Source organism: Diaphorina citri, unplaced genomic scaffold (assembly GCF_000475195.1).
Source record: "Diaphorina citri unplaced genomic scaffold, Diaci psyllid genome assembly version 1.1 scaffold142, whole genome shotgun sequence".
In the NCBI taxonomy this organism is placed as follows: Eukaryota; Metazoa; Arthropoda; class Insecta; order Hemiptera; family Psyllidae; genus Diaphorina; species Diaphorina citri.
The window spans coordinates 226,005-253,966 of NW_007377579.1; the positions used below are offsets into that span (position 1 = coordinate 226,005).

Below are 27,962 nucleotides of genomic sequence, written 5' to 3' on the forward strand. Positions count from 1 at the left end.
CATAAGAGTAAAATAAACTGCCCGACAACTCAGATCAATTACCCCCGGGATTACAGTCTCAATTTTAAGCAAATGACCAGACTTTAGCAAATTTAGGCAAAAACTATGGGAAAATGACAGTTTTGGGGCATTTTAGGGCTCTTCACTGGGCAATATAGCAAATAAAGGGCTCTGATGCTGATATTACACATCAGGTTTTCCCTATTACATATTAGTAGTTCTTCTCTCTCTCTCCCCCCTTCAATGTCGAGTGTCGACCGGCATTTCACTCTCTCTCCCTCTCTCTCATTTAAATTCCCTTGTAAGAATACATCGTTGTATTTTCATTTTTCAACAGGATTCATTCATAGATTCATATCATTCATAGATTGGACGGACAACGGACAATTTAACTCGTTACAATTCAAATGACAAAACAACTCGGTAGACACCGGAAAAGTTAACGGTCATTTCAAACACTCCTGCGCGTGCGCGAAAAAACGTCGTTACAATTCAAATGACAAAACAACTCGGTAGACACCGGAAAAGTTAACGGTCATTTCAAACACTCCTGCGCGTGCGCGAAAAAACGAACGGGCATTATTGATTGTAATAAGACGAATGTGAATAATGTGATATCAAAGTAATTTTATGTTATTAACCCGACAGACGTTTAGCATTCGTTATCGGCACTGTGAACTGAGTTCACTCAGTGATAAGCACATGTGTTCAGCTCCAATAGACCTCTGATTTCAAATAGGGAACCTTCTAAATAATTTTTCAACACCGATATTTTTTTCTCCAAAAATAAATAAGGAAAGTAAAAAAAACATAACCGTGTTAAATAATTTTCTAAAATGTTCCCGGGAAATTCAATTTTGGAATCGGTGTGCATAGTGTCGTTCTTTGTGGTCATTTTACTTCTGCTGCGGAAATTGTTCTCATGGGCCTTTGACTATTTCGTAGCACCTTCACTAGGTCTCAATGTGAACTTAAAATCTATGGACGGTATTATAAATAGAAAGAAATTTGTTAACATGGATATTGGATACCAACCTAGTTTTAGGCAGTACAATACTGATATTAGACCCATATATCCTGAGGTAAAGTAAACAATGGAATTTTTCCATTCTTGCTCAACACCTCACCTTCAAATGTATGCACATAATTAGCCATAGATAGATTAGAAAACAGAAATACCTTAGAGTAGGTAGTGCAATAGTGCTAAATTTCGTTTAGATAGTGTCCAATCCAAAGTCAAACATCCTTCGGAAGAAATGTCCTTTTCAAAAGGAAACAGATATTGATAGGTAAATAATATTGATTAGTAGGAAAGTTATGTACGGGTGGTTTTAAGTAAGTCGGTTTTTGGTTTGAGTTTGGATTCCGATATGAAAATTAGATCAGTCCGCACTGAGCTGTTGACAATTTTCTACATGTAAAGAGGAGCAGTATAGTAGTCAACCCGTAATAAAGTTTTGAGGAAATAATAATAATAATGCTACTGGCTACTATTGTATGTCCCACCCCGTAACTTCCGCTCCGCTCGGGTCCCCGGGGTTTTAGGGTCCCACAAGGATATTTTGGGGCCCCCAAATTTATTAATATACTAAAAATATCTGCCTACAAATAATCTATAAATAGAAATACCCTCATTTTCGTGTGCAGAGAAAAGTACATAACAAATAATTTCATATCGGTTTCCAACCCAGATCGTCTGGCGGAGCTCCTCTTATTTGAAAACCGCTGATTCAGCCTTCACTTTCAAGTCTATTTCTAACAATTAAATAACAATTCTTACTACTTCTACCTAGCTTGCTAATTGTAAGTACCCGACCCTAGCCATGTAAATGTGCCAGTGAAATCATGTGACAAATACCTAACTACCTACACAGTAGGTACACTGCCTATAATAGTCGTAAGTAGTCTCAAGTGACCGCGAGACCTTAGGTTCCTGTCAACAATATAGTCTAACCGACATAGCTTGAGCATTAGAAATAATCTATCCGACTTAGCTTGAGAAATAGAAATAGTCTATCCCATTCAGCTTGGGCGTTAGGCGGAATACACACTGGAGGAAGACGTTTTATGAACGCTGTTGTTGTTGTCGTCGTTTTAGCGACTTTAGGTTTCTGGTGTTGTGTCTCATTTATCAATTTCGTTAAAACCCAGTTTCATTTTTGATCTAAAATGTCATAATTCATAAAAAATGTCCTCAAAATGCCGTGCCAAAATTCTCAAGCTAATACAGTCAGACTATCAGGTACCTACTAGTGAGAGAATCAGAGAATTGCCTATTCTCTAATCAGCATAATATCTGAATGTTGGAGTGGATGAAATTCGAACCTTATGACGCACGGTATACACTGAATGAAATCAGTAGATAGGGAATCACATTCCTTGGAAAATTGTATCAACTACATACATACCTATCTACATGCAAAAAAGAAGAAGAATAAAAATACCCACCTGGAATTCCAGATACACATAAAATTATGTTCTTGGGTAAATTTGATCTGTTTTTTTTTTTTTTTTTTTTTTCAATTTTTTTTTTTTTCGGGGTCCTTTTTTTTTGGTTGCTTATAATATACCTACCTAGGTAATAATTAACACGGAAAACACGGACACATCCAATTATAACATATTATATTATAAAAAAAAATCAGGTTTCTTTCTCTAAGCCGGTAAAAGTTTACAAACTAGTTTTCCCAGCCATTAGCCATGGAGATTCTTTTACAATGACGTAGATATCTCTGACGTACGACTGGGAATTTGTTGGTTTTCATCGAGGTGAAAAAAGATTTATTTTATTTATTTATTTATTTATTTCATTTTATTTTTTCCGAAAGAGCAAATTCTCAAAGAGGTAACTTCTTACTTAGGAAAAAAAAAATCAAGAATATTTCATAATTCATACACATTGAATCACGCGTGAAACACATTCAGAGGGAATACCAAATTCACGTGATACGTGATTAAACGCGATGAGAAAAAAATTGCCTGCCTTAATCCATTGAAATTTAATCAGTTTTTTTTAATAAGCTGGTTTATTTTGAGATACATTCCCAACTTTCAGGACAAAAAATAGGTTATTCAAGAAATTTCAAGATATCTCTTTTCAATTGAGGACGTTGAGTTTTTTTTAGTCCTTTTCGAAAGTTTAGAAAATTTACATTACTCATTGCATTTTGACGTGGGTACTAATGATTATGTTAATAATATTACTTACCTGCATCAACTGAATCTTCATTGTATCCAATCATATAATCATGATAGCCTCTCTCATTGAGGTTTTTTTTAGTCCTTTTAGAAAATTTACATTACTCATTGCATTTTGACGTGGGTAGGTACTAATGATTATGTTAATAATATTACTTACCTGCATCAACTGAATCTTCATTGTATCCAATCATATAATCATGATAGCCTCTCTCTTTTACTTTCCAGGATACAATCATTAAAGCTCACCAACTTCCTTTCATATATTAAGATCGTGATTTGCAAGAAAAGAAAGAGTTCCTGGTGTATTCATAAGAACTTTTTATGTTTGTCTTTTTACTTCTCGGTACTCATAAAACGTCTATTCTTCGTCAATCTAAGAAGCTCTTACTTAAATCTCTTATACATTCTTGACTCTTGAGTAGGCATCAGTGCCGAATTTTAAATCCAGGTTTGGCTGGGGGACTTTAAACAGGGAGCAGACCAGTGGCTTTCTGTCTGTCTACAAAGGGTTTACCATGTTTCAAGAGAAAAGCACAGGTCCTCATGATGGCTGACTGCGGTTCGGGACGGGTCAAATAATCTTGGCTAGAGCTACACCGCTACATCAACAACTTTAAATCCATATTGAATTAGTTGATTGTTTAAAGTCCTTTTTGTGGGTGGTATTGTGTTCCTCATGTTTCAAAAGAAAAGCACAGGTCCTCATGATGACTGACTGCGGTTCGGGACGGGTCAAATAATCTTGGATAGAGCTACACCGCTACATCAACAACTTTAAATCCATATTGAATTAGTTGATTGTTTAAAGTCCTTTTTGTGGGTGGTATTGTGTTCCTTCCTAGTAGATTCGTAGAGGCTTAACCCATCCTTAAGGGCTGTTTGCCCCTACACCTAAGCCTCGGAGTTGGCCTTTTGTGTACGGTTCCTTCCTGGTAATCAGGAGGGTGTGGGTACAATCTCCACCAAAGCAATAATATTCATCCTCTATAACGCTATACTGTTTAAGAATAGTAATACCCTACTGCTGGGATTTCTTTGGACTATTCTTGATGTTATTATTTTTGGCGCAACATGTGGTCTACAGTGGTGTTTCATGCAACAACATAATGTCAACATGAGACTGTAGACCTGGCCCGGCATTAATTGCAATCCTGCGGTATTTTGATACCCACCAAAGTTAAGACATTAGGCATGAAACAAAGAAGAAATACATTTCCATACCACCACTAAGTAATCATAAAAGCGAGGTCAATAAAGGTAAGTATGAGTACTCACTCAGTGGATAAACTAAATTACTTATTACCTACTTACTAATTATTTTGTTTACATGCGACTAGGAGTGTTATAAACCGCAGAGTTTTTTCTTCAATCCCCTCATCAGGTCCGGTTTTCGACGCACCCGGCGGAAAATTTCTGCCACTTGATAGTCATTTTGTATCTTAACGCACGGCAGTTCCAGTTAGGACGCATATGTATTTTTACAAGAACCGATTCGGCAAGTTTTTCTCATAAGATTCTATCTATTAATTCTAGTAGGTAACTGCATGCAGACACACTTCTGCTTCTTGGCAGTGTGTGCGTGGAAATCACATAGAAAAATAGAAAGTAAAAAAGATATTGCGCCGCAGGCGAATTTCTTTCTTTTTATGTGTGAAAAAATTTGCTGCTCCGCGCTGGCGGTCCCACATGTAATATTAGCCAGTCCTGCCCCTGATTCTGTCACAATTCATCGTATGCAAGGCGAGTTTGTTTACAAAATTTAATTTAAAGTAGGTAATTACATTCTCCATTGCCAAAATAAGAGGAAAAAATTGAAAATTCATGTTCAAGCCTATTGTGTTTGTAAAACATGAAAAATAAGTAAGTACACAAAAAACTGGCCTCCAGTCAAAACTCAAAAAACATTGATTTTGAAACTTAAAATTCGATATAAGGATACTTAATAGTAATGATGACTTCCAAGCAAAAGGTCTGGTCTAGATTTAAGGTTCTATTCACAAGAGGTTGCCTAAAATAAAACTGGGAATTTTAATTGCGAATGAACTATAACAAATACTTACTCTTGTACCGTCATCAAATTTAGCAATTGTGTCATGGAAATTATGTATACTGCAGTTTTACTGCCAAATATGTCGAAATCAAAGTGAAAAAATGGAATCAATAAAATTAAAACTATAAATAATTGAAACGCATCTGTAACAGCACGTAGGTCCTGTATTCAGTTGGAACATTCGCCGATTTAACATTCGGTGGGTAATCGAGAAGCCGCAGGTTTGAATCCAAACCGAGGCAGGAAATTTATCCCTTTTTGTTTTAGACAAAGAAATCAACAATTCTAAAGCTCGGTAAATTTTCGTCCAGTTTGCATTCCACATTTAAAAAAAAATGTGCCACTAGACTAGTTTTTTTGCCTGATAGGCAATTCCCAGCATTTGATACCAACCAGATTATTATTAAATATGTTTACCAGATTTCTTTACCGTAAAACACTTACAGGTGTCGGAGAAAATTTCCTCATTTTTAATATGGGCCTAAGCAGGGGCTCCGATTTCAGCATTTTTCAAATCAATTGTGAATGCCCATTTGATGAATTATGAATAATTTCGACAGCACTATATTTCTCCAAACAGCATGAAGAATTGAAGACCGGGAAGTGTTTGGATTGAGGTCTCACCTACCAGAACAAACACTTATCCGTTAGTCATGGTAACAATAGGGAACTCGAGCCGTAATATTCAATGCAACACTTTCATATACGGTGAAAGAACTGTTACTTGAATATCAATATTAGGATTATATTGTCCTATTAGTTCTGCTGAACAACCTACTTCGTATATAGGTACTTCATGCAGTTGTTCAATAGAATAGATTAGAATACGAGCCGGACCTAAGAAGACCGGACCTATTAAGAACTTATTCTGTCACTTTTTCTTGCGACTCGAAAAAGGAGAAGAATCCTTTTCAGACGGGGTCGGCGTTTTTCGTCAGCCCTTAATCAGCCCTAGGGTGATCGTTTTTGGGCTGACACTTGGTTTTGGCTACAAAATTTTACGAGTTGATGCCCTTCCTTTGCTATTTCTTTAGCAAGGGAAGTTCAGGCTGGTATCCTTCCATGTTTACAGTCCCCAGCCAGTTTTTGGGACTAATTTCATTTAAATAGAAGAAAGCCGAAAAAGTCGTCATATTATGAGACAATTCAGCAAGAAAAGGGCCAAAAGGGCTTTTCAGGCTATGCAAATCTGCTAGGAAACCCTCAAGTCTGAGCTATTTCGATTTTTCCGCAATATTCAATTAAGTTTAAATTTCAATTTCAATGTTTAAAATCAAATTTGAATGTGGGGAATACAGGGAATACTTCAATAACATTCCAAATAGAATGATTCTCGCATCCCACATGGCTCAGTGTTTAACATTACCCTTGAATTTTTTACAACTAAGTTTAATTTGTTTCGTAAATTTTGATCTTAAACCAAGACTCTTGAACTTCAAGGCAAAATTACACTTAAGAAATTTCGTTTAAGTCAATAATACCTACAAAATTAGCCGTTAGAGTAATACAAAAATAAACGCCAAGAGGTGGGCTAGTAAGCCAAGAAGTTAGCAATAAAGTTGTGAATATTATTTTTAAATTTAATCAACCCATCTTAACCATGTCTGGTTTTTAACAACATTTTGCTTTGAATCATCTCAACTCAAGGAAAATTCTAAATGTTGGGAATTTTCCAAGCAAGAGTCGATGTAAAGGACATGTCTTGGAGTTATTTGAAAGAAGAAATGTCCTTTTCAAAAGGAAACAGATATTGATAGGTAAAAAATATTGATTAGTAGGACGGTTATGCACGGGTTTTAAATAAGTCGGTTTTTGGTTTGAGTTTGGATTCCGATATGAAAATTAGATCAGTCCGCACTGAGCTGTTTGAGAACCGCTGATTCAGCCTTCACTTTCAAGTCTATTTCTAACAATTAAACAATTCTTACTACTTCTACCTAGCTTGCTAATTGTAGGTACCCGACCCTAGCCATGTAAATGTGCCAGTGAAATCATGTGACAAATACCTAACTACCTACACAGTAGGTACACTGCCTATAATAGTCGTAAGTAGTCTCAAGTGACCGCGAGACCTTAGGTTCCTGTCAACAATATAGTCTAACCGACATAGCTTGAGCATTAGAAATAATCTATCCGACTTAGCTTGAGAAATAGAAATAGTCTATCCCATTCAGCTTGGGCGTTAGGCGGAATACACACTGGAGGAAGACGTTTTATGAACGCTGTTGTTGTTGTCGTCGTTTTAGCGACTTTAGGTTTCTGGTGTTGTGTCTCATTTATCAATTTCGTTAAAACCCAGTTTCATTTTTGATCTAAAATGTCATAATTCATAAAAAAATGTCCTCAAAATGCCGTGCCAAAATGCTCAAGCTAATACAGTCAGACTATCAGGTACCTACTAGTGAGAGAATTGCCTATTCTTAATGTTGTTGTTGTTGTCGTCGTCGTTTTAGCGACTTTAGGTTTCTGTGTTGTGTCTCATTTATCAATTTCGTTAAAACCCAGTTTCATTTTTGATCTAAAATGTCATAATTCATAAAAAATGTCCTCAAAATGCCGTGCCAAAATGCTCAAGCTAATACAGTCAGACTATCAGGTACCTACTAGTGAGAGAATTGCCTATTCTCTAATCAGCATAATATCTGAATGTTGGAGTGGATGAAATTCGAACCTTATGACGCACGGTATACACTGAATGAAATCAGTAGATAGGGAATCACATTCCTTGGAAAATTGTATCAACTACATACATACCTATCTACATGCAAAAAAGAAGAAGAATAAAAATACCCACCTGGAATTCCAGATACACATAAAATTATGTTCTTGGGTAAATTTGATCTGTTTTTTTTTTTTTTTTTTTTTTTAATACCTTTTTAATAGTTGGCTAGGCATGGATGAAATTCGAACCTTATGCCGCACGGTACTGAATGAAATCAGTAGATAGGGAATCACATTCCTTGGAAAATTGTATCAACTACCTACATATCTACATGCAAAAAGGAAGAAGAATTAAAATACCCACATCACACTCATATAAATAATAAAAATACCCACCTGGAATTCCAGATACACATAAAATTATGTTCTTGGGTAAATTTGATCTGTTTTTTTTTTCAATATTCAGTGTGCATGTCTGTACCTATCTAGTAGTTGGCTAGGCTCATGTTTTTTTTTCTTCTAATAGGTAACATTGTAATGTATAATACATCTTCATATCAATGATCTTGGTATAAATGGACACTGGATCTTCTTGTACTTTTCTGTGTCTGGCTTATGTCTGACTTTGAAATTATATTTTTAGCATCGATATCATATTTTTTGGGTTTTATGATGATTTGACGATGATGAACACATCAATATCAGAAAATCTCATTGAATATTGCTCCCAATAAGTGACTCACCAGTCTCAAAAAGATTTTTTTTTAGTAGGTCACTAATATTGGGTAGGCACTTTTCTCATCTTATGGTCGAAGCTGGTTTGATACAAATATTGAGAACCTAAAGCCGGCCACAGACCTTTCGACGATCTGAGGGTGAGTGGCATACCAGAAGTTCTAATGGTTTTTAAAACTGAAATTCCTGTACAGCCATACAGCCAATTTTAAAGTAGAATAAAATTAAACAAACAATACAAATTCATAGATCATAGGTATACCTACCTACATATTTTATCAAATTATCATATTATTAAATAGGACCAATAACACAATACGAGTAGGTACCCTACAATAATAGGTAGGTATCATACAAAAATAAAATTAAACAAGCAATAGGTACAAATTCATAGATCATAGGTATATCTACATATTTTATCAAATTATCATATTATTAAATAGGACCAATAACACAATACGAGTAGGTACCCTACAATAATAGGTAGGTATCATAAAATCATAAATAGAACTTACACTATGCCAAGTTTCAGCTTTCTAACTGACTGTAACACTTTCTAACCAGGCCAGAAGTTGAAAGATTCACGATGTAGGTGCTATTGCAATGAGTAAGTGATCTACCTTTCATTTACAGCTAGGTATCCATCAAGGTATATTACATTCAATTCCATTATGAGACTAGCTAGTGTTTCAGCAATAAAGCTAACCACATGAAGAGTACTCAAAGAAGTGTAATTTTTAGATTTTCCTTGAATCAAACTTATTATAGGCTGGGAATATGTAAAACGCAGCTGGACTTGGAAATTTTTTAAGGAAAATCCCGATGTTCTAGTTTCTAGGCAATCGAGACTTAATTAAGTCGGCGAAATGAATTTATTCAAAAAGTGGAGTAAAAACACACTTACGAGTATAGGAGGTGGTACAAAACTGAGATTTTCAGCACAAAATGAGTATGGGTTTGTGCTGAGCATGAAACCTTGTAAAAAATGTCGTTTCTCGAAAAATAACTAACGTTTCTCGAATCACTTCATGACTTGATTTGCACACTTACGAGTATAGGAGGTGGTACAAAACTGGGATTTTCAGCACAAAATGAGTAAGGGTTTGTGCTGAGCATGAAACCTTGTAAAAAATGTCGTTTCTCGAAAAATAACTAACGTTTCTCGAATCACTTCATGACTTGATTTGGACTCGAACCACCAACCTCTGGATTCGAAGTCCACCGCGCTAACCACTACCCGACAGAGGAGAGGTTGGCTGTGATGGATTTTCAAATCACAAGTTTAGGGTAATTTCCAATCCTACAGCCCACAGAAAATGGGCAAATTACCAATAAGGTAATTTTCAATTCTACAACAAATTACAAGTTTAGCATTAGCGTTAAAAGGCGCAAATACTCATAAAATCTCCATACGAGAGGCAGTTTTGTGAGTTTTGTGTCATAAAACAATCCTAATTGACATTGCGTTTACCTGAAGGTCGTACAAATTGAGTAAACAATAAAAACTTAAGGAAGGATACCCGTATGTCAACAGATTCACTAAAAACTTCGCTAATAGGTGGTGTGACTGTGTGGTATCTAATTAGCAGAAGTGAAGTCCATTACAGATCACAGTGCTGATTTTATGGATCAAGAGGCTTTGAAGGAAATAAAGAGTTGAAATTTGAGTAGCTCTTGTCTCATTTTCACCTTTTGTGTTGACGAGCCTTAAACAGATAGGTATTTCCACCCATTTCCCGATTTTGAACACGGAAAATTTGAAAATTTGGACCGATTGCAATACTTTCTCATGAGGAGATAAAATTGTTGTCTATGATTCAACGGATTTTAACCACCAAACTTTTTATAATCTCTTTAAGACTCACCGTCGTATGTATGAAATCTAAAGATAAACTTAAGTTTAACTTAAGACGAACAATGTTGCCAATTTCATGAAATCTAGCCATTTAATTTCCTAGTGGCTGAACTGTAGAACTTACTCAGGAAAGGAACACCGAGCCCCGAGAGGCCCATCACGCTTAAAATCTCATGAGAAAATTTTCTTCATATGTTGAACATTTTTGCCAAATTGTGCCGAAATCGGAAAAACCATTTGAGAGTTATCAATTATCATGGAACAAAAACAAATATGAGGACTTACTTAGTAACTTTTTTTCCGAACTTCTCAAGGGATCCCGCAGTCCCGCACACTAACAAGGCCGTAATATCTAAGGCCCGTTACACACGTTACGGTCGTGCAGGCTAAACCCTCCAACGACCGCGGCGCGCGGCCCAAGCATGATTAACATCATCATGTTTATCAATCCTAGGATTGGTTTGTAGTTCGCCACGAATGATTAGGTACTGTAAAAATTGACCGTAAATCAATGTACTTTGATAAATACAAATAAAAAGAAGATTAATGGTGGATTTCACCAACCTTCTTTCCAGCCTCAAACAGTCCGTTAGCTTAACAGCCAATACAAATTAAATGGAACTTAACTGGTTGTTAGCTTAACAGGAGTTCTAATGACTGAATAAATATTGGTGAAATCCAACATAAATAATAAAAAATTGAGGTGTCGAAATTTATTTATTATTGTTGGAAAAGATTTTATATAAAACATAAAAAAAGAACTGATCTTAAGAACTCCACAAGTAAAGCTACAAAATCAAAGTAGTCAATATTATCCTTGAAATAATACTAGAGAAAGTACACCATCTTCAATTCTCTAGTATCCCTCCGTGGGGCAATGTAAGAAATTCTATGAAAACTATGAATGAGTAATATTGAGTATGCATAAAAACTTCCATTAAATATAAGGACAAACAGAAGGTCAAAGAGATATTAGGTACAGAATTCATATAACTTTCCTGTGAGGGTGTCAAAATGAAAGGAGCTTGATAACAAAATTAAGAATTTTGTTTGAAACAGGAAAACTTCCTGACAAACATATAAGCGATCCCTGAGCAAACCAAAACCTTGCCATTAACTCTGAAATAATTACGTCTAGTCTAATCATAAAAACCAGTTTAGTAGGGATATTATTATTTATTAACTTTACGAAATTGATTTCGAGTTAAGAACTGAAGAGGTGATATAAAGTGCTTTAGTACATAAACTTGTTGTATCCTACCACTCGGGATACGTACGAGTATGTATCTGACAAATAATATTGTGTACTTCAAGTTAATTAATAATATTCATTAAGAGCTTACAACAGTTGTAATGATTTCTCATTGTTGCACTTAGGAAACCTCAGTTCATGTGCAGCCTCCGTAGCACAAAGCACTCGCTTGGCACGCAGAAGGTCCTGAGTTCGACGCCCGTTGGTTTTGAATAAGGCCTGTCTCAAATTGGAAGCGTAGACGCGTGACTTTGAGTAGCGCGTAGTCGCCTGGAAAACCAAACTTATGAAAATGATACACAGTCTATAGAGGATCTCTATCATATTCATAGGATTTGTTTTGCAGTTTTGCAACCGACTACGCGCTACTCAAAGTCACGCGTCTAATACGCGACCAATGTGAGATGGGCCTCACACATTTTTAGAAGAATTGAGTAGCAGTGGTCAATGAGTAGCCATCAGGGGCGGAAAATCAAGTCGAATACCTCAGCATAATATATTTCCTAATATAAGTTCAGCAAGGTTGCTGGAAATTCCGACAGACAGTACGTGTGACATCAAGATTTCGGTTTAAAACAAAGAAAATATTTAACATTGAGCCAGGTTCTTTTTCCTGTTTAACACTTCCACCTCTATTTATAGTTTTTTTTTTTCACTTGAAAAAGAAAATAAATTACATTCTTTACTATAGGATATGGAAAGTAAAGAGAAAAAACAGCAATGGCTAGAAGAAAATCTATGGGAAAATGGGCTGGTAAGTGACACCTTGAGATTTTGCTTGTAGTTATCAATTATTTATTTAAGTTAGATGTTAGAGTATATGTACAGATTCTTTAGAAAGCCGAAAGTGTAGCTTTTACCGGCTTTCTATGCCGACTATTTACAGGTAGATTTAATTTGGTCTGTAGGTAGGTACCCTTTAAAACACCAGTAATAAATATTAAATCATAGTAACTAATAGAAATAAATATTGTGAATTCAATCTGAGCTTTTATAGGTATTTTTTATACCTACCTACTTCGTAGATTCGTAGAAGCCTAACCCATCCTTTGAGGCTGTCCAGCCCCTAAGCCTCGGAGTGGGCTGACCTACCTACTTACTTACTGGATTTGAAATAAATAATAATTGATAGGTACATTCATTAACTGGTACGAATTCCTTTTTGGAAGTAGGTAATAGAAAGTAAAATTGATCCCAGTTCCAGGAGGCATGTTTAATTTTAGTTCCTGGTTCCTGGGCCCTAAATAAATTTGAACAACACTTCACTAAAATAACATTGTCCTCACTAATATTCAATGTTGAATCATCACAGGAAACCTGCTGATGCTTAGGATGGCTAGAAGTCATGAGGCCAATAGATACCTAAGGATATTAAAATAATTACAAAATAAACATTGGTTTTTTTACGACGCGTAGGTATCTATCAAGTGCTGCGACCATCTCACGAGGACCAAAAATCCCAAAAGTGATTGAAAAAATCCCTACAGTCGAAAGTTGGGAGACCAAAAATGGGGTACTCGACCTTAATCCAATTTGTTAACATTGGGCAAAACGTTCTGATGAACTTTTTTACGCAGTTTTACTCGAAATTTTTATTCCCTCCATTTCTTAGAAGCTACTCAGGCCCTTGTCATTACTCGCATATAAATGTGCTTTAACATTGGGCAAAACGTTCTGATGAACTTTTTTTACGCAGTTTTACTCGAAATTTTTATTCCCTCCATTTCTTAGAAGCTACTCAGGCCCTTGTCATTACTCGCATATAAATGTGCAAAATACCTATTTATTGAACAATAAAAATACATAAATGCAATTACATTTTATTGCAAGAACTAAACTATTTTGTATAGGCACTCCTGAAAAAAAAATCCCATTTCTAAAGATAAGGACAATGTTTACAATGACAAGAAATCTGGATGATTCATTTTCCGAGAAATTGGAGTAAAAGGTACATTTTATTGCAAGAACTAAACTATTTTGTATAGGCACTCCTGAAAAAAAAAATCCCATTTCTAAAGATAAGGACAATGTTTACAATGACAAGAAATCTGGATGATTCATTTTCCGAGAAATTGGAGTAAAATTCCATCGCGGCCAGAAGCTAACACACCTTCCGTTTTGTGGCCTGGGATTTTCCAACTGAGGAGTGAATATCCTCAATTCCTGAACCCATAGGTCATCGGGTGTACTTACTGGATCAGATATTGGTAGATATTATTGGTATTATCCCTTGCACTATTTATTACTTCTAAAGAAAAAAAAAAATCACAACTAATGACTGGGCTCACACGGCAGGTATTGGCATTAATCCTTATCCTTTTTCTTCTCAAATTCTATGCCTCGTTCCCATAATTTTCCATGCCTCGACTGGAGTTGAACCTACGTCTTCCTGTTTACCAAACGACTGCATTAAAAAAGAACCATCATGGCACGGCTACTGGATTTCAACATTTTCAACTGAGACTATAATACTTCACAAAAATGACACTGGCCAAATATTAACCTTACACAGAGGCAGGTATTACACTCATACCTAGTTCCTAGAGCAGAAATCTACAGACTTATGGACTCCGTAAACTTGTCTTGCCAGAGATCGAAAAAAAAAGTAGATGAAACTATTTATTGTTTTTTTATGACTGTGAAACTTTTCATCTATTTTTGACCCTGACGTTACCATGGAAACAGGTACCAGGAAACTGTGATTTTTTTTACAGAGAGAGTACCTATTCAACTGGGGCCACAGTAAGAGAGAAAGGGTGGCGAAGGACAGTAGATTGAAGAAAATGCTTTGCATGAGCCACTTTATATTGGATCAGGTTGAAGATGTGAGGGGGGTAGGTGTTGGGTAGTTTATTAGAGCAGAATCAAATTCCCCCGATAGTAAAAACAAATAATAATAATAATAATAAATAATAACCAGGTAATTAATTTAGGTGCGGCCATGGCACAAAGTTGACAAAGTCGATTGACACTTTTTTTTTTAAATCAAAATCCTTAGATTGGAAGCAAAGAGATGATAAAATTATGGGATTGTCGTCGATTTTGATGGCTCTTTGTAAATTGATTTGAAATGAATTACTCCGTCCTTGGAGTTCGGGGTGCCTTGTGAGGACAATGATATGCAGCTCTCAAATATGACAAGGATGCACCACGAAAGTTTTGGTTCGGATCGGTGCAGGGGTTAGCGGTATTTTGACCGATTTTTGACGATGAGCGCTATTTCGACCGCTTTCCAACAGGTAACTAAAGTTGTATGATGATCACACCAGATTTTTGTATTCCCTTCATGGGCGGATGAATTTACACCCTAAAAATTGGAGTAAAGGAATTTTAATTGTGTTTAGCATAAATGCTTGTCACAAATGTCGTTCCCCGCTTAAGGGCAATGATGTGCAGCTCTCAAATATGACAAGGATACACCACGAAAGTTTTGGTTCAGATCGGTGCAGGGGTTAGCGGTATTTTGACCGATTTTGGACGATGAGCGCTATTTCGACCGCTTTCCAACAGGAAACTAAAGTTGTATGATGATCACACCAGATTTTTGGGTTCCCTTTATGGCCGGATGAATTTACACCCTAAAAATTGGAGTAAAGGAATTTTAATTGTGTTTAGCATAAATGCTTGTCACAAATGTCGTTCCCCGCTTAATGTACTACGCTAAACTTCATGACTTGACTTGGACTCGAACCACCAACCTCTAGATCCCGAGTTCACCACGCTAACCACTGCACTACTGAGGTTGGCCAAAAATCGGAGTAATTTGAATATCACCGTATTATGATTGGAAATAGTTGTCTCGTTTTTTTCTGTTTCTTGCGAGACATTGAGCACGTACTCACACGCGAAGAATAAGCCATAAGAAAATTTATGGCAAATGGACATTCTTTTTATGACACACTAGCTGTTTACACTGAGCTTTGTTGAAAATGAGTCGAACCCTGAACATTCGCTGGTTCAATAACATTCCAAATAGAATGATTCTCGCATCCCACATGGCTCAGTGTTTAACATTACCCTTGAATTTTTTACAACTTCAGACTTTAGCAAATTTAGGCAAAAACTATGGGAAAATGACAGTTTTGAGGCATTTTAGGGCTCTTCACTGGGCAATATAGCAAATAAAGGGCTCTGATGCTGATATTACACATCAGGTTTTCCCTATTACATATTATCACGGGCAGCGCGACCACACTGCTCACAGAGCGACTGGGCAGCGCGACCCGGCAGCTTGGTTCGGAAAGTACTTCATAAGAATACATAGGAAGCAGTAGGCAGCGGTCGCACAGCTCGGCAGCGCGACCGGGTCGCGCGACCCGGCAGCTAGGATCGGAACGCCACCTTTATAACGCCTTCTTAGACTGCTTGAAGCTCGAGGGGGAGAACGCCCTCACCCCCTGAATACGGCCCTTAAGGTTGACGGAAAACTAATTCTGTAGCATCTACCCCCTTCTCGAAATAATAGGAAGTATTATTTTTATTCCATGTAAAATTCAGCCTACGCATTCCTATAAATTCGGAAACGTTTGAAGTTTCGCTCTAAGGTGATGTAGTTCCGTGTTTTATAAAAATTGTTTAAATTTCGATGATATCATCTTATCTCTTGAATGGTTTGTCCGATTTTCAATGAAATTTGGCAGACATGTTAAACACGTGAAAAAGTACTTTTTTCCTCATTAGATTTCCGTGTCTATCAAATTTCGGTGTCTACAGTTCGCTGAACCACTACCATATAGCTTCTTTTCCAAGAGCTTTTTATGAAATCGCGAAAACGCAAAAGTCATATATATTCTAGAGGTCACATTAACCCATCGGACTATAATTAGTTTCCGTGTCTATTCTTTTCCAAGAGCTTTTTATGAAATCGCGAAAACGCAAAAGTCATATATATTCTAGAGGTCACATTAACCCATCGGACTATAATTATGTATATCTACAGTTTACACTTCTATGTACATATATTATATGGAGAGGAAGGGGATGATAAAAAAGTAATTAAGATTTATTAAAAATTCTGTCGAACAAACGAAATCCTCATCTTGAGTTTCAATATCTTCAGGAGTGAATTAACATGGAATTGCTTCCTCCCAAGGAATTCAATTTAACTGTTCTAATGCTCACCGTAAAGAAACTCTTATTATTTCTCGTAACTATTACTGTTATGATGGGTACATTAAGTAAGTATAGGTATCTACATTATAATAAGTAGGTATAATATACTGTATGCTCCTAATGGTGGTAGAAATTGCATTCAGACGTGCATCAAGTAGTTAAGCCTCCATGGCCGAGTAGGTAACACATTAGGTTTGCACATCGGAGGTCCCCGATTTGGTTCTCGGCAGAGACAAAAAAATTTCGGGTCTGTGGTTGGAATATGGGGTGCTCTGAGCCTCATGAGGACAATTGAGGAGCTGGGTGCAAAAAGGGCAATAAATGAAAATCATCAAACTGAGATATTTAACTTTAAAGTTTTCAATTTTTCATCAAAATCCTTGAAAAGTATGTTTACAAAAAACGCTGTAACTCTCCGAAAAAAAAGTCATCACTGCAGTTCAAACGCTGGAAGATAGAGCGCACCACGTTCTATTCAAAAGACCGTTTCACGCAAAAAGGGCAAAAAATCCATATTTCCCTTTTTGCACCCAGCTCCTCAATTGAGTATCTATATGTTTAACAAGTAGCGACCGCTGGCGTGGCGGCATTAGTAGAGTGAAAGAAAAAAAAAATCAAAGTCGATATAAATAATTAGTAAGGCTCTTATTAATGCTATGATATTCACAAATAAAGTGATTTAGATTAGATATACCTAATAGGTACAGAAAGTTAGAAATAATTTACATCCGTAGTTACCTACCTATCTATCTAATAGATATTAGGTAAGTATAACATTATTTTACTTGTAATAAATACCTATGTACCTACATATTACAATGATTTCTGTATATTCAAGAAAAACTACCTACGTACACCTACAAATTAAAAATCTACCTACCTACCTACTAAGTAGATTATACACCTAAGTAGATTAATACACATAAGACTAATTTAGATTGTGAATCAGTATTATCGTTGGGAAAGCGCCAATGAAAACTGGTCCGAGAACCTATAAATTAAGAGATTTTTCCTCTGAGATGGATTAAGACTTGGCATCCCAGTCTATGAGTTGGGTGCGTTCTAACATTCTAGCAAATTTTGATTTTCATACATTTTCTAAGAATAATTTTCTTCGCCCGTTCGTTTAACAGAAATCCTACAAAAGGAGCTAAGTCTAGTCCAAATGTACTTAAATTCAGAAAATTTAGGGAACCATGCTAGTCCAGTGTGACTTACAGCTAGTGTTGGGAATAATCGATTATGATAATCGATTATTATTGATAATCGTAATCGTAATCGATTATAAAAAATAATCGAAAGTATGAGTAATACAAAAATAAACGCCAAGAGGTGGGTTAGTAAGCCAAGAAGTTAACAATGAAGTTGTGAATATTATTTTTAAATTTAATCAACCCATCTTAACCATGTCTGGTTTTTAACAACATTTTGCTTCGAATCATCTCAACTCAAGGAAAATTCTAAATGTTGGGAATTTTCCAAGCAAGAGTCGATGTAAAGGACATGTCTTGGAGTTATTTGAAATCGGTTTCGGGTCACAAGTACTCACAAGGAAGGGCCACAAAGGTTTATAAGCATGGTCGTTCCAACACTTAGATACTTACCTATTTCAAAAAAAAGCAAGAAAAATGTGATCTCTTTCTTGACGTTAGCACAACTACCTATCTCGTCATATCCACTTGCTGCCCTTGCATTTGATTTGGCCATAAGTTTTCTGCAATCCAATATCCAAATAAACAAAAACATATTATGTATTACCTATTTAGCATTAAGAACAGTTATTGGGTCATATTTAGCTTTTTTTTGTGAGAAAGAAAAAAAATAGCTTCTTTTACATAATGGTAATCATACATAATGATAAATATGAAAAAGTGGACAAAAAATTGGCACTATTATGTTACATAACATCGGAACAATATATTAGGTGAAAAAATCATCCGTAGAAAGACACTTGATGGCCGTGAAGTTTGGAAAAAAAAAATTAATAATGAAGGTAAAACAAGGAGACAAAAAAATAGTTGATACTAGGTATAAGAGGCTCTTTACAATTTGCGTTTGATTTGGCCAAAAGTTTTCTGCAAAAATAGACAAAAACTCATCATAGCATTAGATACCGTTATTGGTTCATTTGTACCAACTCTTTTTTTTTTTGAGACAGAATAAATAAATACAGAACTTAGAAGTAAAAATATACCTAATACCTATCTAAACATAAAAGGTGAAAAAAAACATTCAGCAAATAGTTGACTTAATGTTACGTACTGTCGTAATATTCGTAACAACATTAGGTGAAAGAATTGAGCAAAAAAAAAAATCTTCATCGGAACTGGAAGACCATGAAGTTTGGAAGAAGAAGGTAAAAAAAAAAGCTAATAAGAGCCTTGTTACAGTTTTGGTGGGTATTATGTTAGACGGAAGTTTATTACATTAGCAATATTTGGCACACCCGATTATTGTTTCAATGATCATTGTATTTTGTTGATTAGTGGATCATGTTTTGTTACAAACTTGGGAATTAGAGCAGGCAAACAATATAAAATGCTTTTTTCCCCCAAATGAACTTTCTAGCCCAAACTTAAGGCTAAAAACAGAGTGAAGTGGAGAGCATCGTGCATAGAGCATCAAGCAGGTAGAGGAAAGCAACGATAGAGGGAAGCGACGCGTTCAAACCGCGTAGAACTGAGAGGAAAAAGCTCTATGCTCTGTTATTAGCCCGAGTCTCAACAGTAGGTATTAGGTACTTACTATAACCGTAATAATTGTAATAATTAGGTCAATGAATATGGATATAGTTAGAAACTCGAAACAGAAGGAAGATAGAAATTATTTACCACGAGTAATGGCAAAACATACGTGAGAAATATGAAAACTATTTTAAACAGGGTCTATCATCATCACTGTAGAAAATTTAGTAGATAGGTACCTAAGGTACCCAATTCACTTTTTTTTTCTGAAATCAAACAAAAAGGTAGTAAACAAAGAGGAAGAAAAAATCTCCCGGTGGCGTTTTTTATGCTATTATTATCTGTCAAACTCAACCAAAGACCAATACACTGAGAGAAAAAAAAAAATAGTAATAGGGTGCCACAAGTTAGGGTGGAAGAACTCTATTATTGGGTTACTTACCCTGATTTAGGTTATTGGAATGCTATATTACAGTGTCGATTTTCCCGATATAGATTTCAATATTAGAGTTCCGGTATTAGTCACTCGATAGGGTTTGCGTTTCTCAGTGTACCCTTAAGTGTGCCCATTTTATCTATGCCGTTACAACAACGAGACCCTGTAGCAATTACCCTAGTATGAAATTCTCAAAGAAGACAAGCACATCATTTACATTTATTATTCATTCAATTAAATTCCTTGAACCTGACCATTTAGCTGCCATGTGGCTTGCTTATACTCTCATAGCATAGTAATTAGTCATTTGTCTATCTGCTGATACATACTAGTAAGCTTATGATAGCCTCTAGCATGCAGTATGCATCAAGGGTTACTGACATGGCTAGGCAAACTATTTTACTGTCTTAAGGTGGCGTTCCGATCCTAGCTGCCGGGTCGCGCGACCCGGTCGCGCTGCCGAGCTGCCTGGTCGCGCCATAAAGGTGACGTTCCATGAGCTGTGAGGATATTTGATTGGCTATAACGCGTAAGTCTGCGGTTCACGGATCTAATGAGACTTCAGCGTATAGATTGCATGTTGTATTAGAGATCAATAAAATGCATAGGCAATAAACTCAAGATGTTTACATAATTTCTACCTTTCAAAGGCCCCTGTTACAAAGGATTCACCTTGGAATAAATTCAGATTGATGTACTCAGTACAACTTGATCTATTTTACTTTACATAGGTATTCACTGCAAAGTCAATCTACATTCCTGTAGGTATATTATTAGAAATTTTGCAATTTCCTGCGGTTTTCTAGTCTCAATTAACTATGATTATGATTGGGTACCTCTACCTATTTATTATAAGCTTCGGGCTATAGGTATATATTATCTACTTACTAGGTTCTGGTTGCATAGCTATTTCTATTACTTTCAGATTAGGTGGGGTTCGGTTTTGTTGGAAATTACTGAAAACTTCTTCCTCAGGACTTCAAGATATTTGGACGTTAATTTGTATTTCTAAATCTACGAAAATAATATTTGGCGCCGCGACGCCGCCATGTGTTGTACATTTGAAAACGTGTTATACTTCTACATATATGTCTCAAGATCATCCTCGTTGGTTTTTGATATGAACTATTTCACGTGCAATCTTAGGCTTTGGCTCCGGGAAACTTTTTAATGTGTGAAAATTTCAAATGGGAAATCCCTCTCATGAATAAATTGATCAAGACTTTGTCATTCAGTCATTGGAAAATAAATCTAGATAGGTACCTACTAACTCCTAATACAAAATAATGATGCCATTAAATGAAACTGTATCGATGTTCATCTCTTCTGTTACAGTGATCACTGGTGCGACCGATGGACTGGGAAAAGCATATGCTGAGGGCGTAAGTAGCAAATCAGCATCTTTGTGAGACTTTGTCATTCAGTCATTGGAAAATAAAACTAGATAGGTACTAACTCCTAATACAAAATAATGATGTCATTAAATGAAACTGTATCGATGTTCTTCTCTTCTGTTACAGTGATCACTGGTGCGACCGATGGACTGGGAAAAGCATATGCTGAGGGCGTAAGTAGCAAATCAGCATCTTTGTGACGTTAGATACCTATAAGTTAGGAATGTTAAGATACTAGAACTTGGACTGGCGCCCTACCGATGAGGTGTGCTCAGGAGCAGAAGCCAAACGCCTTGTTTTGGCTTCTGCTGAGTTTGGGAAACTCGTACATTATAGAGCTACATTCCGTCTCGGGAATTACAAAAATAAATAAAAAATCTAAATGAGTAGTTACACGGAAAACTATACGAAGGCAGAGAACTAAATGATAGCGTTTAAACCAAGATCCTAGACCATTATGTGGTAATTGACAGCTAATCACCACTTACCTACGTGACTACAGCACATGCAAATTTCAGACAGAAACTAGTTACTCGAAATTACCCTTGAACGTGAAAAACTGGTACCTGAAAGACCTCGTAAACCTATACGTCACACGCTATAGGATTGTCACTCCCGGAATAAGAACAGGTTCGTCAAGATATTACTAACTAGATTTATAAAGTCTATCTGAGGTGAGACACTTCTGTGGTCAGTTTGACCTTGGTAGGCCAGATCGCTAAGTGATGTACGCTTGTAGATCGCAATCATAATGTTTGATCTACTTTGGCTAGGCCTAGACTGTAGGACAAAGATTTATGGAGAAAGGTTAATTTAGATGTCCACTGAAACCGTACACTGCCTCTACAACATAGATTCACCTCGTCGATCGACGGACGTCGACTGTGTCACAGCTTAAATACTCAAAGCTTAAATTTGAACGTGCTTAAATACATAAACACAGCTTAAATACTCAAAGGTATTATGGTAGTTATATCTAAAAAGCTCTTAACCCATCCATACCAGCCTTCTACAAGACTCCCTCACTAAACGAGAAGTCAACTCGAAATCGCGAATGACCATGTAGTAAAAGCACTTAGGCATCAAACATAGCTTAAATACTCAAAGCTTAAATTTGAACGTGCTTAAATACACAAACACAGCTTAAATACTCAAAGGAATTATGGTAGTTATATATCTAAAAAGCTCTTAATCCATCCATACCAGCCTTCTACAAGACTCCCTCACTAAACGAGAAGTCAACTCGAAATCGCGAATGACCATGTAGTAAAAGCACTTAGGCCCTCACTAAACGAGAAGTCAACTCGAAATCGCGAATGACCATGTAGTAAAAGCACTTAGGTTGGTGAATTTACGACTTGAGTAAGTATCTATAAATATCCTAAGTACATAGGAATGTACCTAATATTCACTTGCAAATTTAATGACATAGGAATTAGGAAGTAAACGGTGAGAAACACGACTTTGTGATATTGAAATACCAGTTCCCGATAGAACTCTGAAGTTAAGCAATGTCAAGCATGTCGTTTCTCTGACCGGGTGACGGACGGGACGGTCAATTTATCATCAATCAGCATAATATATCTAATTGTTTATATTGAGAGACAGCCACATTACCGTTGGGCTAGGTATCCCATCTAAGCGACACTTTTTTTTCCTCAATAATATGACCAAAAATACCTTTTTCTATGCAAGGCAAGGCAAGGTCTTTTGTATTGAAATGTTATCTCCAATTTGTACGTATGTATTCCGTTCGTTGGGCTAGGTATCCCATCTAAGCGGCACTTTTTTTTTCCTCAATAATATGACCGAAAATTCCTTTTTCTATGCAAGGCAAGGTCTCTTGTATTGAAATGTTATCTCCAATTTGTACGTATGTATTCCGTTGAATATACGAGACCTTGTTTAGACTTCTGGGGTAAAGGACTTTTCAGTCCTATTACTCCTGTTCGGGCAGGATTTTTAGACTTCTGGGGCAAAGGGACTTTTCAGTCATATTCGGGCAGGATAATGCACATATTAGAAAGACAATCCTTTGTAATTATTATTATTATTATTATTATTATTATTATTATTATTATTATTATTATTATTATTATTATTATTATTTGTATCTTGGTCCCTGGGGATGATGACTTTTTTGGCTGAGCACACAAAATTTCAAAGTGCTGTTCTTAATTTTTCAATTCCTCTTGTGAAAACTGACTTTTTCTATATTTCCAGTTGGCCAAGCTTGGAATTGATGTCGTCCTGATCAGCAGAACCAAGGAGAAGTTGGACAATGTTGCTGCTGAAATCAGTAAGTTATCACCCATCACCTCGTTACCTAGGTGATTCCAATCAACCAACCTCAGTACAGTGGTTAATGCGGTGAACTTGGGATCCGGAGTTTGGTGGTATGAGTCCGAGTCATGTTATTAAATTTAGAATAATGGTCAGAGTTTAATTAATCGAAGAACGAAATTTCGTGACAAGCTTTCATTCTGACACATTTAACATTCCGCCGACTCTGGCCGACCGGGAATACGTAGCACTTTTTGCTCTTTTCCATTAACTAATAATTGTAATTGGTGGGATTGTCCAGAGAAAGCGCGTCCAACCAAATTTACTGACTACCTAAAGTAGGTATATGTCAGGGCCGTATCCAGGATTATTTCTCTCTGAACTTTTCATAACGGCATTCTCATTCCCACTTCTCTTTCTCATTCCAGGAGACAAATACAAGGTTGACACCAAAGTCATGTTGGGCTAGGTATCCCATCTAAGCGACACTTTTTTTTCCTCAATAATATGACCGAAAATACCTTTTTCTATGCAAGGCAAGGTCTTTTGTATTGAAATGTTACCTCCAATTTGTACGTATGTATTCCGTTGAATATACGAGACCTTGTTTAGACTTCTGGGGTAAAGGACTTTTCAGTCCCATTACTCCTATTCGGGCAGGATTTTTAGACTTCTGGGGCAAAGGGACTTTTCAGTCATGTTCGGGCAGGATAATGCACATATTAGGAATACAATCCTTTGTAATTATTATTATCCTTTGTATCTTGGTCCCTGGGAATGATGACTTTTTTGGCTGGGCACACAAAATTTCAAAGTGCTGTTCTTAATTTTTCAATTCCTCTTGTTGTGAAAACTGACTTTTTCTATTTTTTTCAGTTGGCCAAGCTTGGAATTGATGTTGTCCTGATCAGCAGAACCAAGGAGAAGTTGGACAATGTTGCTGCTGAAATCAGTAAGTTATCACCCATCACCTCGTTACCTAGGTGATTCCAATCAACCAACCTCAGTACAGTGGTTAATGCGGTGAACTTGGGATCCGGAGTTTGGTGGTATGAGTCCGAGTCATGTTATTAAATTTAGAATAATGGTCAGAGTTTAATTAATCGAAGAACGAAATTTCGTGACAAGCTTTCATTCTGACACATTTAACATTCCGCCGACTCTGGCCGACCGGGAATACGTAGCACTTTTTGCTCTTTTCCATTAACTAATAATTGTAATTGGTGGGATTGTCCAGAGAAAGCGCGTCCACCCAAATTTACTGACTAGGTACCTAAAGTAGGTATATGTCAGGGGCGTATCCAGGATTGTTTCTCTCTGAACTTTTCATAACGGCATTCTCATTCCCACTTCTCTTTCTCATTCCAGGAGACAAATACAAGGTTGACACCAAAGTCATCGTTGCGGACTTCACAGACCCGAAAATCTTCGCCCACGTCGAGAAAGAACTGACGGGAATCGAAGCAGGAATCCTCGTCAACAACGTCGGCTACAGTTACCCTTACCCGGAGAGATTCCTGGCCGTCCCCGAGAAGGAGACCGTCTACCATAACATCATGCATTGTAACGTCATCACACTGCTGTCTATGTGTCAAATTGTGATGCCCCATATGGTGGAGCAGAGGAAGGGAGTTGTGGTGAACATTTCCTCGACAGCCGCTCTGATTCCGAGTCCCATGCTGTCCGTGTATGGCGCCTCCAAGGTGAGATTTCAGGCTCCGCAAACTTCTCAATAGAATAGAGACTACTGAGAAGAGCCAAAGCCGAAATCAACAGAGTTCGAAATAATTTGTCTATTTATGATGTATGAATTTATCCCAACAAGATCTCAACATGATTCCTTATCAAATAAAATAATTATAAAGATACCTTTAGGTATCATTGTTGTCAGGCACATTGCATAACTAACTTATCTGGACGTGTCAAGTTTGCTCCGAATTAAACTTGAAGGCAATCAACTTCAGGGGGATTATCCTAATAAATCTGAAAAACTATTTCAGGAAATAAAAATAATACTCTCTTGTTTCAGCTTTTCGTGTCCAAATTCAGCACTGATTTACAATCCGAATACAAGAAGCACGGAATCATCGTCCAGTGTGTTATGCCAGGCTATGTAGCCACTAACATGAGCAAGATCAAGAAATCTTCCTGGATGGTGCCTTCCCCCGCCACTTTCGTAGATTCTGCACTGAAAACCATCGGCATCCAGAACCAGACCACCGGTTACTATCCTCATTGCTTCTTGGTAAGTGTGGATAAAAGTTACAAATTGCATTTTTATCCTTATAGGAAGAAATGGAATATACCTAAATAAATTTTGCTTCGCTAATGGTAGATTTTGAAGTTCACTCGGCTTCGTTAGTTGAGTATAATGTTAGCTGTCTCGTATAACAGCATAAAAGTCGCTGAGGATGCTGTGAGGCGAAACCGGTCCATCAAACACGGAGTTGGTAAAGTAAATCAAGTGTAATCTCAAGCGAGTAGTGTTGAGTTGGAGTTCTAATGTAGTAAGAAAAGATCACTTTGAAAATAGAACATTGGAACGAATTTATTTTGTGTAGAATCACCAATCAAGTGTAATCATTCGGGTTCCATTTAGAGGAGCAAAAAAAGTGATTCTCAACTTCTTCTTTTTCCTTCCTCCACCAGGTCGCAGCTATCAACTCTTTGGCAGCTATCTCTCCCAAGTTGGCCTCCTACTTCGTTATCAACAATCAAGCGAGTAAATCAACTGTAATCATTCGGGTTCCATTTAGAGGAGCAAAAAAAGTGATTCTCAATTTCTTCTTTTTCCTTCCTCCACCAGGTCGCAGCTATCAACTCTTTGGCAGCTATCTCTCCCAAGTTGGCCTCCTACTTCGTTATCAACTCAATGGAAGGCATCCGAGCAAGAGCTTTGAAACAACAGAAGAGACAGCAAGAAGCTGCCGCCGCCAAAGCCGCAGAAGAAAATTAAGGGGCTGAACAAAAAGTATGAAAAAGTATACGTGATAGTTCGAGGCCTTTAGTAAAAAAGGGGAAATATAAACCCACCCTTAAAGGGAATGTTTCCCCTGTGTTTGTTGATAGATGTATAGAATTTACTGCCCGGATTTTGTTTTTGGAAATGTTTGGCTCATAACATTTGCCAATTTATTAATGATTTAGATCCTATGTAGATCCTACGCAGTCAAAAATCTGTAGTCCAGGGGCCTGTTCCATGAAGCAATTCTGACGTCACATTCCACACTCTGCCCTTTTCGTGCAGAGAGAGAGAGAGAGAGAGAGAGAATGAGAGAGAGAGAGAGAGAGAGAGAGAGAGAGAGAGAGAGAGAGAGAGAGAGAGAGAGAGAGCCATCGAGGGTTCCCATTTCCGGTTTCCCCGAAAAGGTTGTTATTATGGGTAATTGCTGTCTTCGTTATGATGATAATTACTACTTAAATAATAGGTCACATTTATTTATTCCTCCTGAATTTTCACGGATAAAATTTTCGTTTGAATAAAATTAATTAAATCTTCATGACATAGGTTAATGTTGTGATGTAGGTAAGAGTTGTTAGCAATCTATGCATTTACCTATCTGACTTTATTTTATTTTTATAAATAATTAATTAGGTTTATTAATTAAATAGGTAGGCACATACTAGAGATAACTATTAACTTTGATTTTATTTTCCTACTTAAATTTGTAAGCATGAGCTTTGGAGGACCTAGTGATCCTTACCTAGGATGTCTGAATGTCTGAAGAAATATTTCGCCAATAACTTGATCAAAGAATCAAAGATTCCACTACCTACTTAATGGGTAATTTTTTGACTGTCCAAATAGGAGTCACTTAAAAAATATGATTCTAGATTTCAAGGAATTGCTGAATGTGTTTTAAATCAACTACAAACCTCTTTAAATCTGGAATTACCTATCTGTTGACTCTTTTTGGATTATTAAAAAAAAAAAAAAAAAAAAAAATCTCCCTGAAATCTTCTATTAAAGTCATGGTGAAATTCATCATAAGGGTATTATTTTATTGTTTGTTATACATAGGTATTTGTTTTTAACATTTCGAATAAAATAACAAAGAAAATATAAGTTTATGACTGTCTTACAGTTTTTAGAAAAAATAGAAAGTTAAAAGACTATTTATTTTCTTAGATTTTTGTACCGCATTCGACAACATGGAAGGCAGGTACGAAATCGTTATTTCGGGAATTGAAGTATTGGGTAAAAATTGAACCATTTCCGAAACGAATGACGATCTAAGAGCAAATGGGGCACGTAGGGTCTCCAAAATAAGCACGTGATACTTACCTGAACTGTCACCA

The 27,962-nt window shown here is 36.6% G+C and overlaps 1 protein-coding gene across 2 annotated transcripts; it reads left to right on the forward strand.

The window, feature by feature from the left end:
- The first annotated feature begins 634 nt into the window (after positions 1 to 634).
- LOC103504954 (very-long-chain 3-oxoacyl-CoA reductase-B) lies at positions 635 to 27,761 on the forward strand. 2 transcript variants are annotated; one of them, XM_017449915.2, is made up of 7 exons: positions 635 to 976; positions 12,489 to 12,508; positions 21,322 to 21,368; positions 23,604 to 23,679; positions 25,032 to 25,366; positions 25,693 to 25,908; positions 26,470 to 27,761. In XM_017449915.2, exons 1-7 carry the CDS (start codon positions 837 to 839, stop codon positions 26,617 to 26,619), a joined length of 984 nt encoding a protein of 327 aa, XP_017305404.1. In that variant the 5' UTR covers positions 635 to 836; the 3' UTR covers positions 26,620 to 27,761. The 2 variants fall into 2 exon arrangements, with proteins under 2 accessions (XP_017305404.1, XP_017305405.1); XM_017449916.2 differs by lacking the exon at positions 23,604 to 23,679 and adding an exon at positions 24,540 to 24,615.
- Positions 27,762 to 27,962: the final 201 nt, after the last annotated feature.

Bases quoted from the DNA above. Each gene is read 5' to 3' on its own strand.
- LOC103504954 (XM_017449915.2), top strand. From the start codon at position 837: ATGTTCCCGGGAAATTCAATTTTGGAATCGGTGTGCATAGTGTCGTTC. The intron at 12,509-21,321 runs GTAAGTGACACC...CTTCTGTTACAG, and splicing joins ATCTATGGGAAAATGGGCTG to TGATCACTGGTGCGACCGAT. The intron at 21,369-23,603 runs GTAAGTAGCAAA...CTATATTTCCAG, and splicing joins GAAAAGCATATGCTGAGGGC to TTGGCCAAGCTTGGAATTGA.